Source organism: Gnatocerus cornutus, chromosome 3 (assembly GCF_029298725.1).
Source record: "Gnatocerus cornutus isolate USDA-ARS CGAHR chromosome 3, icGnaCorn1.1, whole genome shotgun sequence".
In the NCBI taxonomy this organism is placed as follows: domain Eukaryota; kingdom Metazoa; phylum Arthropoda; class Insecta; order Coleoptera; family Tenebrionidae; genus Gnatocerus; species Gnatocerus cornutus.
This window is the reverse complement of record NC_142235.1, coordinates 14439578-14455049: the sequence shown is the minus strand read 5'-3', so window position 1 is coordinate 14455049 and position 15472 is coordinate 14439578. Positions and strand designations below refer to the sequence as shown.

At 36.4% G+C, this 15472-nt stretch overlaps 4 protein-coding genes across 4 annotated transcripts; 3 read left to right on the top strand and 1 right to left on the bottom strand.

Annotated features, from left to right (window-relative positions):
• The first annotated feature begins 895 nt into the window (after positions 1 to 895).
• Positions 896 to 7366, top strand: LOC148177299 (fatty acid synthase-like). Its single transcript, XM_088033297.1, has 15 exons — positions 896 to 1359; positions 1410 to 1613; positions 1660 to 2619; positions 2665 to 3084; positions 3131 to 3360; positions 3405 to 3753; positions 3794 to 4045; positions 4091 to 5066; positions 5119 to 5249; positions 5297 to 5453; positions 5500 to 6140; positions 6189 to 6344; positions 6391 to 6796; positions 6843 to 7198; positions 7246 to 7366. Exons 1-15 carry the CDS (start codon positions 896 to 898, stop codon positions 7364 to 7366), a joined length of 5823 nt encoding a protein of 1940 aa, XP_087889423.1.
• A 1495-nt stretch (positions 7367 to 8861) lies between these two features.
• LOC148177298 (uncharacterized) lies at positions 8862 to 10143 on the top strand. The gene is made up of 2 exons (XM_088033296.1): positions 8862 to 9650; positions 9700 to 10143. The coding sequence occupies exons 1-2, from the start codon at positions 8862 to 8864 to the stop codon at positions 10141 to 10143; spliced, it is 1233 nt and encodes a 410-aa protein (XP_087889422.1).
• Positions 10144 to 10955: 812 nt separating this feature from the next.
• LOC148177297 (transmembrane emp24 domain-containing protein 2-like) lies at positions 10956 to 14220 on the top strand. The gene is made up of 3 exons (XM_088031737.1): positions 10956 to 11180; positions 11229 to 11510; positions 13995 to 14220. The coding sequence occupies exons 1-3, from the start codon at positions 11054 to 11056 to the stop codon at positions 14183 to 14185; spliced, it is 600 nt and encodes a 199-aa protein (XP_087887863.1). The 5' UTR covers positions 10956 to 11053; the 3' UTR covers positions 14186 to 14220.
• On the bottom strand, positions 14206 to 15425 carry PIG-L (phosphatidylinositol glycan anchor biosynthesis class L). Its single transcript, XM_088031736.1, has 3 exons — positions 14954 to 15425; positions 14523 to 14907; positions 14206 to 14478 (listed from the first exon to the last, which is right to left on the bottom strand). Exons 1-3 carry the CDS (start codon positions 15264 to 15266, stop codon positions 14304 to 14306), a joined length of 873 nt encoding a protein of 290 aa, XP_087887862.1. The 5' UTR covers positions 15267 to 15425; the 3' UTR covers positions 14206 to 14303.
• Positions 15426 to 15472: the final 47 nt, after the last annotated feature.

Below are 15472 nucleotides of genomic sequence, written 5' to 3'. Positions count from 1 at the left end.
GTTGCCTCCATAAGGCTTCTCTCTGGGGCGCGAGTTCTGGGACACCCTGTATAGTATGGTACGTCGATCACAATTTCCTTAGAAACTGATCTAGAGAATTTTTCTTTCTCTATCAAACGTCGTCAAAATGAATACAACCGATGAAATTACGAACGGGGAAGACATCAGACTTTCCACTTTAAACCACTCTGTAATTTTGAATATGAAATTGGCAAATTTATGCTAATTTAAAAAAAAACGTTCACCTTCGTGATCTGGGAAGACCTTTTATCGTGTTCTTTACCGCAAGTAAAACGGCACTCATTGAACATTGTCTTTTTCCTGACACTGCCGAACAATCACACATATTGATTTATTTATTTAAATCAAATCCACTGATTTGAATTGAATAAAGATTGCTATTCTTTGAGGTCTTCTGTGAACAGGTAGATAATTATGACATCACGAAGACGATTTTGCAAAAGTTGTACCAATTTCCGTATGGCTTTTTGTAGTTTGAAGCGTTTCTGGAGATTTTTTGAAACGTGTGCTGTAATAGCAATAAGTGGATATTTATTAATTATTTTAATTAATTACATTTTATTTAAACGGCAAATATTAGAAATTGGAATAATTTCTATTATTAAGAAAATTCATTAAAGGTCATTCATTCAAAGAGTCATCTAACTTTAGACCAAATTAGAATTTTTTAAGACAACAAAATTGGTCTCATTTTCGTTAATAATATTGATAGTGATTCAACAACAGATGCGTGGAATAATATGGTCTAAAATTCAACGACACTCTGTATATTGTTGTTGAATTTATGGATTTTTTTTTGAAGCTCCTCCCTACTTTATATTTAAATTTTTGGTATTTAATTGCTTTGCTGAAGATTAAAATTGAATGTGCGGAAATGTGTTCAAGCGATCGTATCGACGACCCCAACTACCAATATGGGCGTTGGTTATCCACCTGCCTGCTTGGAGAAGAAGTTGTCATCTCAGGAATGTCAGGACGTCTTCCAGAATCTAACAATATCTACGAGTTTCGAGACCACCTCTTCAACAAAGAAGATATGGTAACTGATGACGATAGAAGATGGAAGTTGGAGCATCCCGAAGTTCCGAAAAGATCTGCAAAAATCAACGATATTGATAAGTACGACCCTGGATTTTTCGGGGTGCATTATCGCCAAGCTGATAATATGGATCCTATGATCCGTATTTTTATGGAAACTGTCATTGAAGCGATAATGGATGCTGGAATGAACCCCAAAGAGTTAGAAGGGTCAAAAACTGGAGTTTTTGTGAGTACTTCTGCTTCTAGTATGGACGAAATATTTCCTAATGCAGATTCCCAAAGATTTGGAGTAACAGGGTAAAAAGTTCCTTTTTTTCCAAGTAGATGTTACTATTGTACCTCTTTAGGAGATTAAAAAACTTCATTACTCAAAGGGTGAGTTACTATCTCAAACTGAAAGGGCCGAGTTTTGGGGTCGACACTGCTTGCAGCAGTTCCATGAACGCCCTCGACTCCGCTTTCAAAGCTATTAGAAATGGTCAATGCGACAATGCTTTAGTCGGAAGTGCGAACTTACTGTTGTATCCAGGTACTACTCGTCAGTTCTTCAGGTACTTTTCCACAAACTAGAAGACCTATTCTAATTATTTCTTCTAGATTCGGAGTACTGGGTAGTAATGGAACCTGCAATGTGTTTGATGAAGATGCCAATGGCTACGTCAGAGGCGAGGGCATTGGTTGTCTTTTCCTACAAAAAGCCAAAAATTCTAGACGTATCTACGCAAAAATCATCAACACCAAAGTCAACAGCGATGGTTACAAAGAAGAAGGCATCACATTTCCATCGTCCCAAGCTCAAAAAATCTTGATGACGGAGGTTTACGAAGAAAGTGGGGTAGCACCTTCTGAACTTAGCTACTTGGAGGCCCATGGAACAGGAACTTTAGTAGGCGATCCGCAAGAAATTCATGCGATTGATACGGCAGTAGCGCAAAAAAGAAACAAACCGCTTCTTGTGGGATCTGTTAAATCAAGCGTCGGACACTCGGAAATATCATCTGGAATTAGTTCTGTCATCAAAATTCTGATTGCTATGGACACTGATCTTATAGCTCCCAACATCCACTTCAAAAAAGTAAAGAAAGGACTAAAAGGGTTTGAAGACGGGAGAATGAAAGTGGTGACTGAGTTGACTAAACTCCAAGACGACGACGCTGTTATCGGAGTGAACAACTTTGGATTTGGTGGTAGTAACGTGCATGCCATCTTAAGAAGACATCCGAAAGCAAAAATTGGTGATGGGAAACCAAGAGATGATCTTCCGAGGCTGGTTTGCGTGAGCGGACGCTCTGAAGAAGCTGTTCAAAGACTCTTAGATGGTACCAAAATGGATGTTGAATACATCGGACTTCTCCACCAAATCTTCAAGATCAGTTTTTCTGAACATCTCGTCCGAGGTTACGCTGTAATCACCAAGAGTGGAATAGTGCAAACCTCGTCAAAATTTTTGATGAAGCAGCCACCATTCTATCTCTTTTTTGGCCAATTTAACAGCAATTTTAGAACGTTAAAATCATATCTATCACAGTTTCCACTTTTCAAAGACACAATTGAAAGGTAAGATGTCAGTTTCTCCACAGAGCTACTAATACTGTTTTAAAGAATTGTTAAGCTGTTGGAAAAAAAAGGCCTGACGAAATATGGCGAATTCTTGAAGAACTGGACTGACAAATGCTACGACCACTTTGGCTCTCTTTGTGTCCAAATCGCAATAGTGGACATGTTGAAACACCTTGACGTGCCTCCAACGGCAGTTTATTCCGACTCTAACTCTAAACTAGTGGCGGCGTATCACTACAATGTTATCAACTTTGAAGATGTAGTGTCTTTTGCTGCTGAATCTTCAAAACGCGAGTTTCAAACATTTTTCAAAAATAAAATGGTGGATGTTTCAATTTACAAGTCTCCACCCAAATTATTGAAAGATTCCATCATTCTAAACGTCTCAGATTGTGCTTTAAATGAAAGAGACTTATTGATGGTCGATGGTGGTACAGTCACGTTCCTTGATGTTTTGGGAAGGTAAACTCATTACAAAGTCTGTGACAAAAGTTACACCCTTTTGCAGATTGTATGAAAATGGTTACACTCCCCAACTCCACAAGTTGTACCCAGAAATTGAGTACCCAGTCAGTCGCAACACTCCGATGATATCACCTTTAATACAATGGAACCATGATAAGAATTGGTTTACTTTTAATTATGACAAATTTGAGACATCAGATTCTCTGCAACAGCAGTTTCGTCTTTCGTGCATGAATGACGAAGACAAGTTTATTTCCGGTGACGTGATTGATGGTAAGTTACCACAACAAAAGTCATCCAATTATTCCAACTTTTAGGACAAAATCTTATTCCGGCGACTGAGTATTTGCGTTTAGTTTGGGAGACTCGAGCGCAAAATCGTCCCTTGGTAATTTCAGATTTTCAAGTTGTCTTTACCAACTGCAAGTTTGTAAGAGCTGTGAAAATGCCGGAGAACGATTATGTGACTTTCTTGGTAACAATTCAGAAAGGAAGTGGTCAATTTGAAGTCTTGGAAAGAAACTCGTTGGTTGTTAGTGGGTTTATTCATTTAGGAGTGGAGGAATGCGCTGTCAAACCAATTGAATTCAGTCAGGACGATAGTTCAGAAATGATGCAACATGAAGAAATTTATACAGAGTTGTATTTACGTGGTTATAATTACAGGTAAATTAACAATCGAAGAAAGTTTTCTATTGTCTTGTAGTGGTTTGTTCAAAGGCATCCAAAAATGCAGTGTCGATGCTACCTTTGGTTTGATCAGTTGGAAAAACAATTGGGGCGCCTTTATGAACAACATGTTGCAGATGCTTCTTCTGCAGGCTGACACTAGATCACTGTGCATCCCTGTAGCTATCAAAAAATTGAGCATCAATCCGAAGAAGCACTTCCAGGTTGTAGAACAACTTAAACAATCTCTTATTCCTGTCTATGTCTACAAAGATGCCAAGATGATCAAGTAAAAATTCGTAAACTCCTGACACAACTCTACATTTGTTTCTAGATCTGGAGGAGTAAAAATTTGCGGACTTCAAACTAAATCAATTTTGAAGAAAAAACCACGACTAGAACCAGTTTTGGAAAAACATGTCTTTGTTCCCAACTTTTCGTTTCTAAGTCTACCAGACGCTGCTAGAGTCAACACTCAGATTATCCTTGAAAACTCTTCAGGAAATAATTTCAAAGCTGCGGAAATCGTCGATGAGTTCACACATCGTCATGATTTTCTCTTACATTTCGTCAGTCAAGCACTTGATGACATTCCCTTGGTGATTCCAGACCTTACTATCTCTTCTACGGTAAAAATCGAAGAATTTCCCGGTGTTAAAATTAGTGACGTTACTCTAACACCAGAAAGCAACTTTCTTCTGCTTGTTGGTACAAATCTTTTACAACGTACAAATTTAAAAGAAATAATGATGTCTTTGAGCCCCAATGGGTTTCTTCTAACTCGCGAAGAAGTTGAATTTATACCACAAATCTCCACCGATATTGAAATCTTGACTGCTTTTACAACTGGCAAAGAGAAAATTGTCATGTTTCGAAAAAGTCAACCAGTCTTAAAATCAAAGTTTATTAAAATATCTTCAACTAACTTTGAGTGGTTACCGGAACTGAAAAATGCCCTCAAAAGTGAAGACAATATTGTCGTCTACTCAAAGAATATTGAGCCCGAAGGAACGTTAGGAATGGTCAACTGCCTCAGACGAGAGCCAAATGGAAGTAAAGTTAAATGTTTCTTTATAATGGACAAAACTTTGAACCATCAGAACCAACTAAAAACAAACTTGGCTGTCAACGTTTACAAGAATGGTACATGGGGAACTTACCGACATTTGCGTCTTGACGAAGAACCTGTAGTTGAATGTGAGCACTGCTTCGCCAACTTTTCCAAGAGAGGCGACATTTCAAGTGTTAAATGGTTCCAAGGTGGGCTCAGTAAAAGCACACTGCTACCAAAAGGAAAAGTTTTAGTTACGGTGAGTACTCCACTCTACCAAATTTACTAAATGCACTTGGATGATGTTTCAGACTTATTATTCCTCTGTCAACGTCAGAGATGTTATGGCTGTCTCCGGGTGTCTTAACGTCGCGTTTCTTGCAAACACCCGCTTAGATGAAGAATGTCTTATTGGTATTGAATTCTCAGGAAGAGATTCAAGGTAAAAGTCTTTCCAAAGTCTAGTTTCAAACTAATAATGTCTTCCAGTGGGCGTCGTGTGGCTGGAATGGTGAGCAATAAAGCGCTGTCTTCACATATCGTCGCTGATTTTAATCTCTTGTGGGAAGTTCCAAGCGCGTGGAGCCTTGAAGACGCAGCTACAGTACCAGTGGTATATTCAACAGTACTCTATGCTCTTTTAATGGTAAGGAAATGGCACTGAATTGCTTCTCGCTCACTAAGATTTACAGGTTGGTCAGATAAAGCGAGGTTCTTCAATTTTAATCCATTCTGCCACTGGTGGTATCGGTCTTGCTTCTCTAAACGTATGTCTTCATTACGGCTGCGAAATTTTCGTCACTGTTGGTACCCAAGAAAAACGCGAATATCTCAAAACGCATTATCCCCAAATTAGCAACTCTCATATTGGCAACTCTCGAAATACATCTTTTGAAGAAATGATTAAGAAGGAGACGAAAGGTCGAGGTGTTGACTTTGTATTAAATTCTCTTGCTGATGATAAGTTGAAAGCCTCGGTGCGGTGTGTGGCGAGAGGTGGATTCTTTTTGGAGATTGGTAAAATTGATTTGGCCAATGACACATCTCTCCTATTGGTGGAGAGAGAAGTCAGCTACCATGGAATCATGCTAGATAAAATAATTTTTAATTCTGAAGCGACAACTTTAGAGTTGTTTCAATTAATTTCCAAGGGTGTTAAAGAAGGTTTCGTGAAGCCTCTCCCGCGAACTGTGTTTAACAAGGAAGAAGTTGAAGCGTCGTACAGATACATGATGACGGGAAAACTCGTTGGAAAAGTCTTGGTGAAGATCAGAGAAGAAGAAGAAGAGAAGATTGTTGTTCCCAGAAGAATGAAATTCAACGCGAGACCAAGGTAAATATACTAATTCTGAGCCATCATTAGTAGCAGCGTCTTTTTAAGATTTAACTGCGACGTTCGGTTGTCGTATATCATCATTGGCGGTCTTGGAGGAGTTGGTTTAGAGCTCGCCGATTGGCTCGTGTTGAGAGGAGCCAAAAAACTTGTTCTGGTATCAAGAAATGGAGTTCAAAGTGGCTATCAAAAGCAAAGAATTAGGTAAAATTTCTTTATTCAAAAACCTCCAACTGATTCAATCTTCCAGGCTTTGGAAATCGTACGGTGTTGACATTAGAATATCTTTGGTTGATGTTACAAGAAGAGCTGGATGCTCAGAGTTGTTGAAAGAAGCCACAGATTTCGCACCCGTTGGTGCCATCTTTAATTTGGCAATCATTCTTAAAGACGCTCTCTTTGAAAACCAAACGCCTGAAGCATTCCTGACGTCGTTGGCACCAAAAGCTCGAGCTACTATACTGTTAGACGAACTGACGAGAGAAATGTGTCCGCAACTTAAACATTTCGTTATTTTCTCATCAGTGTCTTGTGGTCGTGGTAACGCAGGCCAAACCAACTACGGAATGGCAAATTCAGTCATGGAGAGAGTGTGCGAACGACGCAAAGCTGATGGTCTTCCAGCTGTGGCGATCCAATGGGGGGCAATAGGAGATGTAGCTATCACTTCTTCTGCAAGATCTTCTCTAACTATATTTCTAGGTTGGCTTGGTGGCAAAAATGCAGAAAGAAAACAAAGAGGTGGTCATCGGAGGTACTCTTCAACAGAAAATATCGAGTTGTCTCGAAGTGTTAGACACGTTCTTAACCCAAGACAATCCTGTCGTCTCCAGCATGGTCGTAGCTGAAAAAATTAGTAAAAGCACTGGTGTTGTAACTGCAACTGACACTGTCGCCAACGTCCTCGGAATTAAAGACCTAAAAACAATTAGTCTTCACTCAACTTTAGCGGAATTAGGAATGGACTCCATGATGGGAACTGAAATCATTCAGTTGCTAGAAAACCAATTCGAGATTTATGTTACCCCGCAGGAAATACGAAGTTTAACATTTGCAAGGTACTACCGAGTTGAGTAAGCAACATTTTTACTTCATTTTTTTTCAGATTGGCAGAAATTGAAGGTGAAGAAACACAGAAGAAGAGTAATGAACTTTCACCAACCAAACTACACGAGAACATTTTTAAGTACAACATTTCTCATATTAGTAAAAACGACGTTCATTGAACTTAACAATTACAATAGCGAAGAAATTTGCATATCCTTAAATATCTAAAAATCCTACAAATCACGTTTGCGGTTCAAAAGCTATTGTCATAAATCTTACTAGGATTAAAATTATTTTTAAAAATTATTAAATATATTGGTACCACATTTTTAATTCACATTTTTGTATCATTTTCATGCTTTTGGCAGTAAAAAGAACATAACAGGTTAAGTTTGCCACCGATTTCTCAATTTTGATTTTTGAAAAACGTAGTTTTTGGCGTTTCAATTACATAATGGTAGCACTAGATTAAAACTGATTACGTCAATTTGAAGCGCTCCGTTTCCTCTACATGTACAAAAAAAATCATTTTTATAGCTTCATAATTAATGGCGACTTTGAGCCGGGACACTAGTTTAGCGGACCCAAACAAAAAAACGATGGAAATTTGTTCATTACAAACCAATTTGAGTCTGATTGTGAGTACTTGTGAGAGATAAAATGTGATAACCAGCAACAGTTATCAAATCTATACAGGGTCCGGCAACACTTGTGTCCACCCCCAAAATCGTCTTTAATTTTAAAGATTAAATTTTGAAAATTTGCATACGCACAGTTGACAAAGCTCTAGAAGCTGACGCAAAAATTTGTTTTTATCACTGATAGTTTTGTCGTAGCAACGCCTTAAAAATGTAATTTTTCGTTAATTGTGAGAGTTTGTGATATCAACCCCTAATTTAATTTATTTTCAATATAAATGTGTTAAAAATATCTCAGTTGTAATTTTAGATTCAATGCAAATTGTCTTCAAAATTTGAGAAAAAAATGCTGTTTTATCAAATTAGTTTCCAATTTCATTACGTCAAAATTGGGAACTACGTTTACACCCATCTGTCAACATCTTTTGTCACAAATGCCATCTATCCTTTGGCTCGCTTTAAATTGTAACAAAAGTCTTACTTGGTGAAATTGTCGCTTTGTCGATTTTAATTAACGATTTCTGGTGTCCATTAAGTGCAACATGCCCGTGTTAATCAAAATTAACCTTTATAAGACAGAATGAAGTGACTTGTGAAATTTTGGTGTAAACGTTGTTTGCCGCTGCGCTGTCAGAATTTTGAAAACTAACTTGATAAAACAGCGTTTTTTTCGCAAATTTTAAACACAATTTGCATTAGATTTAAAATAAAAACTCAGATATTTGTATCACAGTTATGTTGGAAAAAAATTGAATTCGCGAATATTTCCGCAAAAACTCGAAAATCGCCAAAAATTATATTTCTTAGACGTCGCGACGCCAACCAAACCGTGATAAAAAAACAAATTTTTGCGTCAGCTTCTAGAGCTTTGTCAACTATAAGCGTATGCAAATTTTCAAAATTGTAACTTTAAAATTAAAGATTCCGATTTTGAGGGTGGACACAAGTGTTGCCGGACCCTGTATATGAAACTCAGCAACTTGGCAAATGTTCAACAACCTTCGTTCGTCTTACATTGACATTTTATCTTCCCAAAATGAACAGTGCGAGTGATAAAGAAGTTAGATCATGGCTGGAAAAGTGCTTCAAAGAACATTTGAAAAGTTTTGAATTCGAAGTTATTGGACTAACTGAAAATGGCAGCGGTTTCGCCGGAGATGTCCTTTTTGCTCATGTGACAGGCATCGATAACCAAGGAGCGAAAAAAGAGTATGATCTTGTACTAAAATGCGACAAAACTAGTTCAGCTCTAAGAGAGAAATATGACACATTTAACACAACATACAAGCGTGAAACAAAAGTGTACGAAACAATTTTTCCGTATTTTCAACAATTTCAACATGAAAAAGGTGTGAAAAACCCTTTTGATAGTGTAGTAAAATGTTACGGTGTTTGCAATGGATCTCGATTTGTCATTGTCATGGACAATTTAAAGAAACTTGGATACGATTTGTACGATTGCAAACAGCCGTTGACAAGAAATCATATTAATTTAGTGGTAAGAGAGTACGCTAAATTTCATGCAATTTCGATGGCACTGAAAGAGCAGAAACCTGAGGAGTTTCAACGTTTGACTGAAGATTTTCAAACCGATTCTTTGAACGATTTTTTTAAAGAATCGGAATTCGGATCCGCTTTACAGAAGATTGTGATCGAACTACACGAGTTGTTAAAAAACGACCAGTCTGAAGAAACTTTAACCAAATTGTTAAAATTCAAAGATAAACTTCCTTTGGTGATTGATGAAATAGCTGCAGATAAAGATGCTTTGCAAGCGCTTGTTCATGGAGATTGTTGGAGCAATAATTTCATGTACAAATATGAGGTAAATATGTCATAAAAATTCTAATGTACTCATATTAGTATTCTTTTAGGATAATGAAAAGTCTATTGTTTCAAAAGTTGCAATTTTGGACTGGCAAACAACTAAAGTTTCTTCACCAATTGTAGACTTATCCTATTTTCTGTTTGCATGCATAAGCCCACACGATGTCGCCGACTTAAAAACGATTTTAAAGGAATATTACAAAGTGCTTTGTAGTTCTTTGTCAGAAATGGGGTGTACGTATTTAACAAAACACTCTTTTGAAAAATTGTACCAAGACTGGAAAAAACATTCCACATTTGGACTCATGATGTGTCTCTTACCAATTAAAGTGTCATACGCAGAAAAACAAGATTTGCCTGACTTAAGTCTAAGTGCTGAAAAAGACGAAGATATAACTGCGTCGTTTAATTTTTGTATCAAAAACACAGATAGTTTTAAAGGTCGATTGGGACCTATCATCAAATATTGTGTTCAAACTGGAATAATATAAACATAAAATTGAAAAGTGATAATAAATGCTTTCTTCAAACTATGTACTTCTCAATTTTCTATGACTAAAGACTACTAGGTTTTAACGCTCATTTTTTTACTTCTTCCAGTTATGGAAAAGTTGTCTCAAGTTGGCTGTGAATGAATGAGTGAGTTTCCTCTTATGATAGGACAATAATTAAAAGTCCCCTTCCATCATCACTTATTTAAATTACAAACCTGCGTATCAATTCTGACATGTGTCCTATTTAAAGTTGATAAAATGAGATGACAGAAACAACAATAAAGTCTACTTAAACACTAAAAATTAATAGTGCGAGTGAAAAAGAAGTCAAATCATGGCTAGAAACGTACTTCAAAGAAAATTTGCAAACAAAATAATCGGAGAAACGGAAAAAGCATTGATTACCCCAGTGATTTGCTCTTTGTGGAAGTGACAGGCTAGAAAGAGCGAAAAAGAAGTATCATTTTGTGCTAAAATGTGACAAGACGATTTCCACATTACAAGAAAAAGCTTTCATTTTTAAGGAGGAGTACCTCCGTGAAGTATATGATAGAATTTTCCTTATTTTTTTAAAATTCCAACGTGAAGAAGGTGTGAAACGTTCTTTAAATTAAGTACCATCAAGATGTTATGGTGTATACCTGTCGACCTCGCAACATCTTCTCTAACTATAGTTATTTTAGACAAGATAATTGTACAATAATTTCAGCAGTCTTATGAAAATAAAATTAATACAAATAATAATAATATCTAGTTTTTTTAATCAAAATGTGACCGACGAAGGCGCCATCTCTGGGCGTTCCGCTAAACCGACCGCGCAACCCGGCAACGCCGCTTTTCTCTTGTCACGTCACCTGTCACTAAAGTGAGGTTAAGTTACGTGGCTGAATTTCACCAAAACAGCACAATGTGTTCGAAACTCCTCATTTTCATCGTTCTTTCATACTTCTCATCCACTTCTGCATACTTCATCACAGTGGACGCCCACGCTGAAGAATGTTTTTTCGACAGAGTAGAAGCAGGCACCAAAATGGGTAGAACAACAATACTTTTGTAGCCCCCATTACTAACTCTTTTTCTAGGTCTAACGTTCGAAATCGCTGAAGGGGGCTTCCTGGATATTGACGTCCGAATTGTAGGACCGGATAATAAAGTGATTTATCAGGGGGAGCGAGAGACTTCCGGGAAATATACGTTTTCAGCGCACGCCGCAGGAACTTACACGTATTGTTTTTCGAATAAGATGTCCACGATGACCCCTAAAGTGGTCATGTTTAATATGGCTGTTGGGGAGTCCCCGAAAGCCGAGGCGCAGGAAGGGGAGAGTACTAATAAGTTGGAGGACATGATCCGGGAGTTGAGTGGTAAGACAGGCGGCGGGGGAAGTTGTATTGTCCATTTTTTTACGTTTTTTATTCTAAAGATTTTTTTTTATATTTTATTTATTTTTAAATTTTCCGTCGATTGTATTGAATTCATATATTCGTTCTGGTTTTTATAAGTTATGTATTTGTAATTGTTTTTAATCGTTTTAGATACTTCTAATAATGCACGGATTCTTTAAATCTTCGAATTTCTATTTTTTAGATTCTTGGATTTTCTAAAAATTGATCTTTATTTATCTAAATTCTCTTCAAGAATCTTCCCTTTTCTTTGACTTTTAGATTTCATAAATTCTATTTAATTATTTTAGATGCTTTTAATAGTTCAGGAATTCTTTAAAATCTACGAATTTATATTTTTTAAGTTCTTTAAATTCACTTTAGATCTTCCAAAAGCTGCTCTAATTTAACTAAATTCTCTTAAATTTACATATATTCCAATTAGATTCCCTTTGATCTTTTTAGAGCCTTGAATTTTCATAAAATTAGTGATTTTTCCTTTCCGATTAAAAAAATCCCCAAAATTCTTCGATTTTATTTGACTTTATTTTTCAAAATGTTCGAATTCTTTAAATTCATTTTAGTCTTACATTTTTTAAAAACTGTTCTGGTTTATCTAAATTCTCCTCAAATTTTGTATAATTCTCTAAAGGTTCTTTATTTAGATTTTCTTTGATCTTTTTAGAGCCTTGAATTTTCATAATTTTAGTGATTTTTCTGTTTCCTATTATAAATTCTTCGATTTTCTTTGAATTTTACATTTTATATATTCTTCTCGATTCTTTTATTTGTTTTAGAAACTTCAAATAATTCACGAATTCTTCAAAATCTTCTAATTTGGATTTTTTAAATTCATTTCAGATTCTTCGATTTTCTAAAAACTGCTCTAGTTAAATTCTTTTTAAATTTTGTATAATTCACCGTGGATTCTTCATTTAGATTTCCTATGATTTTCTTAAAGCCTTGAATTCTAATATTTATGATTTTTGCACTTCTTATTATAAATTCTCTTTCTTCGATTTTATTTGACTTTTAAATTTCATATATTCTTCTTTATCCTTTTTAACTGTTTTAGATGTTTCTAATAATTCAGGAATTCTTCAAAATCTTTGAATTTATATTTTTTAGCTTCTTTAAATTCACTTTAGAATCTTAAATTTTCCAAAAACTGCTCTGGTTTATCTAAATTCTCTTTAAATTTAGTATGATTCTGTTCTTCATTTAGATTTCCTTTGATCTTCTTAGAGCCTTGAATCTTCATAATTTCAGTGTTTTTTCTGTTTCCTATTAAAAGTTATCCAAAATTCTTCGATTTTCTTTGACTTTTAGATTTTATATATTGTTCTCGATTCTTTTGCATTAGATATTTCTAATAATTAACAAATTCTTCAAAATCTTCAAATTTATATTTTTAGATTTTTTAAATTCATTTGAGTCTTGACTTTTTTAAAAACTACACTGGTTTATCAATTTTTTTTTTAAATTTTGTGTAATTGTCAGCTGATTTTCCATTTATTAGATTCTCTTTGGTGTTCTTGAAGCCTTGCATTTTCATAATTTTAGTATGTAATATTTTCATTTCTTATTATAAATTCCCTAAAGTTCTTCGATTTTCTTTGACTTTTGGATTTGATATAAACTCCACTTTTTTTAATTGCTTAAAATAGTCCCAAAAGTCACGAATTCCTCAAATTTTTTGATTTATATATTTTAGATTCTTTAAATTCAGTTAATTAGTCTTCGATTGTCTAGAAACTGCTCTATTTTATCTAAATTCTTTTCAAATTTTGTACACCGTGCTTCAAAATGATTTTCATCTAGTAGCCTTTGGAATAAAATCCTTTTGTGCCGCTCCCATTGTACTAGTCCTGTCACTTTGGATTTCTGTCAAAAGTGTCACTTGTCAAACGTTAAAATCGCCAATAGGGAAAAAATGTAAGCAACAGCAAAATTAAGCAAAGGTTGAATCAGTTTTATCCCCTCAGCGATCCAGCCGTCCTAGATCACTGTCTACCTAATAATTTTTTTTTTATTTTTATATAGTATTTTAAGATAGTGTAATTAACATTCCAAACATCTTCGTAAAGCGGCATTTTTTAATTTGTTCGGGAAATCAGAGGAAAGTTTTTTTGAAACGCCTTGTATAATTTTCAGCAAATTCTCCATTTAGATTCCCGTTGATCATCTTAAGACTCTTGAATTTTCATGAAATTAGGGATTTTTTTCATTTCTTATTATAAACTCCCCAAAATCTTCGATTTTCTTTGTCTTTTGGTTTTTATGTTTTTCTCGATTCTCTTTAATTTATTTTAGATACTCCTACATAATACTTCACAAATTCTTCAAAAACTTCGAATTTAATTTTTTTATGTTCTTAGACTTTCTAAAAACTGCAAAATTATTACTGAATTTTCATTCAATTCTCAAAATTTTCTCCTATCCGACTTCTAATTGTTCTTTTTTTAGCGTCCTTGACGGGAGTCAAGCAGGAACAGGAGTACATGCAGGTGCGCGACCGCATCCACCGGAGCATCAATGAAAGCACAAACTCCCGCGTGGTCATGTGGTCCTTCTTCGAGGCTCTAATCCTAGTCGCCATGACCCTCGGTCAAGTCTACTATCTCAAGAGGTTCTTCGAAGTCCGTAGAGTCGTGTAAATTTTTGTATATTTCCAATAAAACCTTAAAAACAATTTTATTAAAATCGTTAAAAACCAGAAGCAGACACTTTGGCACAACAAAAAATAGAGGTAGTCTTATATACAGGGTGTGGAAATCAATCGTCAATCTCTAGATCCAGCTCTATATCCGACAGCTCCATCCGCTGGAGAGAGTTGATCAGCATATATCTGGAGAAAAGCATGTAAAGGCGCCGAAACCAAACAAGCTGCGACTGGTGCTGTTTCATGGCGGTGTGGATCAGCGCCCGGTCTTTGCACGTGACCAAGTACCTACAACTTCAATAGTAACGTGGGGGGATCAAGGGGGGCCTCACCTTATCCGAGACAAGAGGAACGAAATTGGAATATCGAGAAGCAGCCAGTACTTCCGCAAGACATTAACGGATTCTAAGACGTAAACAGAACAAAAAGGGGGCAACTTCTTCTCAATGCTGAGATGCGCAATAGCGTAGTAAATGCTACAGTGGTTCATGTGGTAACTAACACCGTGTTTATCAAAAGTGACCAACGTCTCGATGTTGTACATCTCCACGTGGTTGAGGATCAACTTGGCTACGAGCTCGATGGGCCACCGCGCCCCCATTTCATCAGGCAAGTTTGTGTGGTTATGTACGGAGATGCACCCCTCGTCGATCCCCAAAGTCTGGCAACTCTTATATAATTCCAGTTTGCGGGTCTTCCCCATTCCGTAATTCTGACCTACAATGCGAAATTAAACCAGTTCAAGGGGGCTGTAACTCCCAACCTGTAGAAAGACACATCAGGTACACTTTGCATGTCTTCTGGCGCGTGAAATTCAACACAGTGGGGCCGAAAAACATGCACTCGTCGTCAGGATGTGCAATCACTATGAGAACACGACTGGGGTTTCTGACGTCCTTTTGGAAACGGAGGATTCTCTGGGAGATACACAGATATAAAAGTATGCATACTAGAATGTATACAGAGATGCCCAAAATTAGGTGCTCCACGGTTTCTTTCGTGTAGTCGTGCACTTGCAGGGAAATCGTCTTGTACAAGTTGATGAGGAAGGTTAGTGGATCGGAACCTAGACTCATGCCAAGGCGCGGCTTGGCACATCTCAGTCATGAATTCAGCTAGAAATAGCCTCACTGTGATGCATTCGCCGTAAAAATAGACTTTTGCATGGCGAGACTACGACGGAATGTGAGGTTAGTTTTGCCCGACTAGGGACTTCAACGCGTGAGTTGGCAGCACGCCGCAACTTCAACTCGCCCTAATTAAATAAAATAAATACTCTCCG

What these genes read in the sequence shown, in the direction of transcription:
- PIG-L (XM_088031736.1), bottom strand. Translation starts at nt 15,266, where the DNA reads ATGAGTCTAGGTTCCGATCCACTAACCTTCCTCATCAACTTGTACAAG. An exon ending in CCTGATGTGTCTTTCTACAG is followed by an intron (nt 14,908 to 14,953) that starts GTTGGGAGTTAC and finishes TTCGCATTGTAG; the next exon opens with GTCAGAATTACGGAATGGGG. An exon ending in TTCCTCTTGTCTCGGATAAG is followed by an intron (nt 14,479 to 14,522) that starts GTGAGGCCCCCC and finishes TTGAAGTTGTAG; the next exon opens with GTACTTGGTCACGTGCAAAG.
- LOC148177299 (XM_088033297.1), top strand. Translation starts at nt 896, where the DNA reads ATGTGTTCAAGCGATCGTATCGACGACCCCAACTACCAATATGGGCGT. An exon ending in ACTACTCGTCAGTTCTTCAG is followed by an intron (nt 1,614 to 1,659) that starts GTACTTTTCCAC and finishes TATTTCTTCTAG; the next exon opens with ATTCGGAGTACTGGGTAGTA. An exon ending in TTCCTTGATGTTTTGGGAAG is followed by an intron (nt 3,085 to 3,130) that starts GTAAACTCATTA and finishes ACCCTTTTGCAG; the next exon opens with ATTGTATGAAAATGGTTACA.
- LOC148177297 (XM_088031737.1), top strand. Translation starts at nt 11,054, where the DNA reads ATGTGTTCGAAACTCCTCATTTTCATCGTTCTTTCATACTTCTCATCC. An exon ending in AGAAGCAGGCACCAAAATGG is followed by an intron (nt 11,181 to 11,228) that starts GTAGAACAACAA and finishes CTCTTTTTCTAG; the next exon opens with GTCTAACGTTCGAAATCGCT. An exon ending in CATGATCCGGGAGTTGAGTG is followed by an intron (nt 11,511 to 13,994) that starts GTAAGACAGGCG and finishes TTCTTTTTTTAG; the next exon opens with CGTCCTTGACGGGAGTCAAG.
- LOC148177298 (XM_088033296.1), top strand. Translation starts at nt 8,862, where the DNA reads ATGAACAGTGCGAGTGATAAAGAAGTTAGATCATGGCTGGAAAAGTGC. An exon ending in ATTTCATGTACAAATATGAG is followed by an intron (nt 9,651 to 9,699) that starts GTAAATATGTCA and finishes GTATTCTTTTAG; the next exon opens with GATAATGAAAAGTCTATTGT.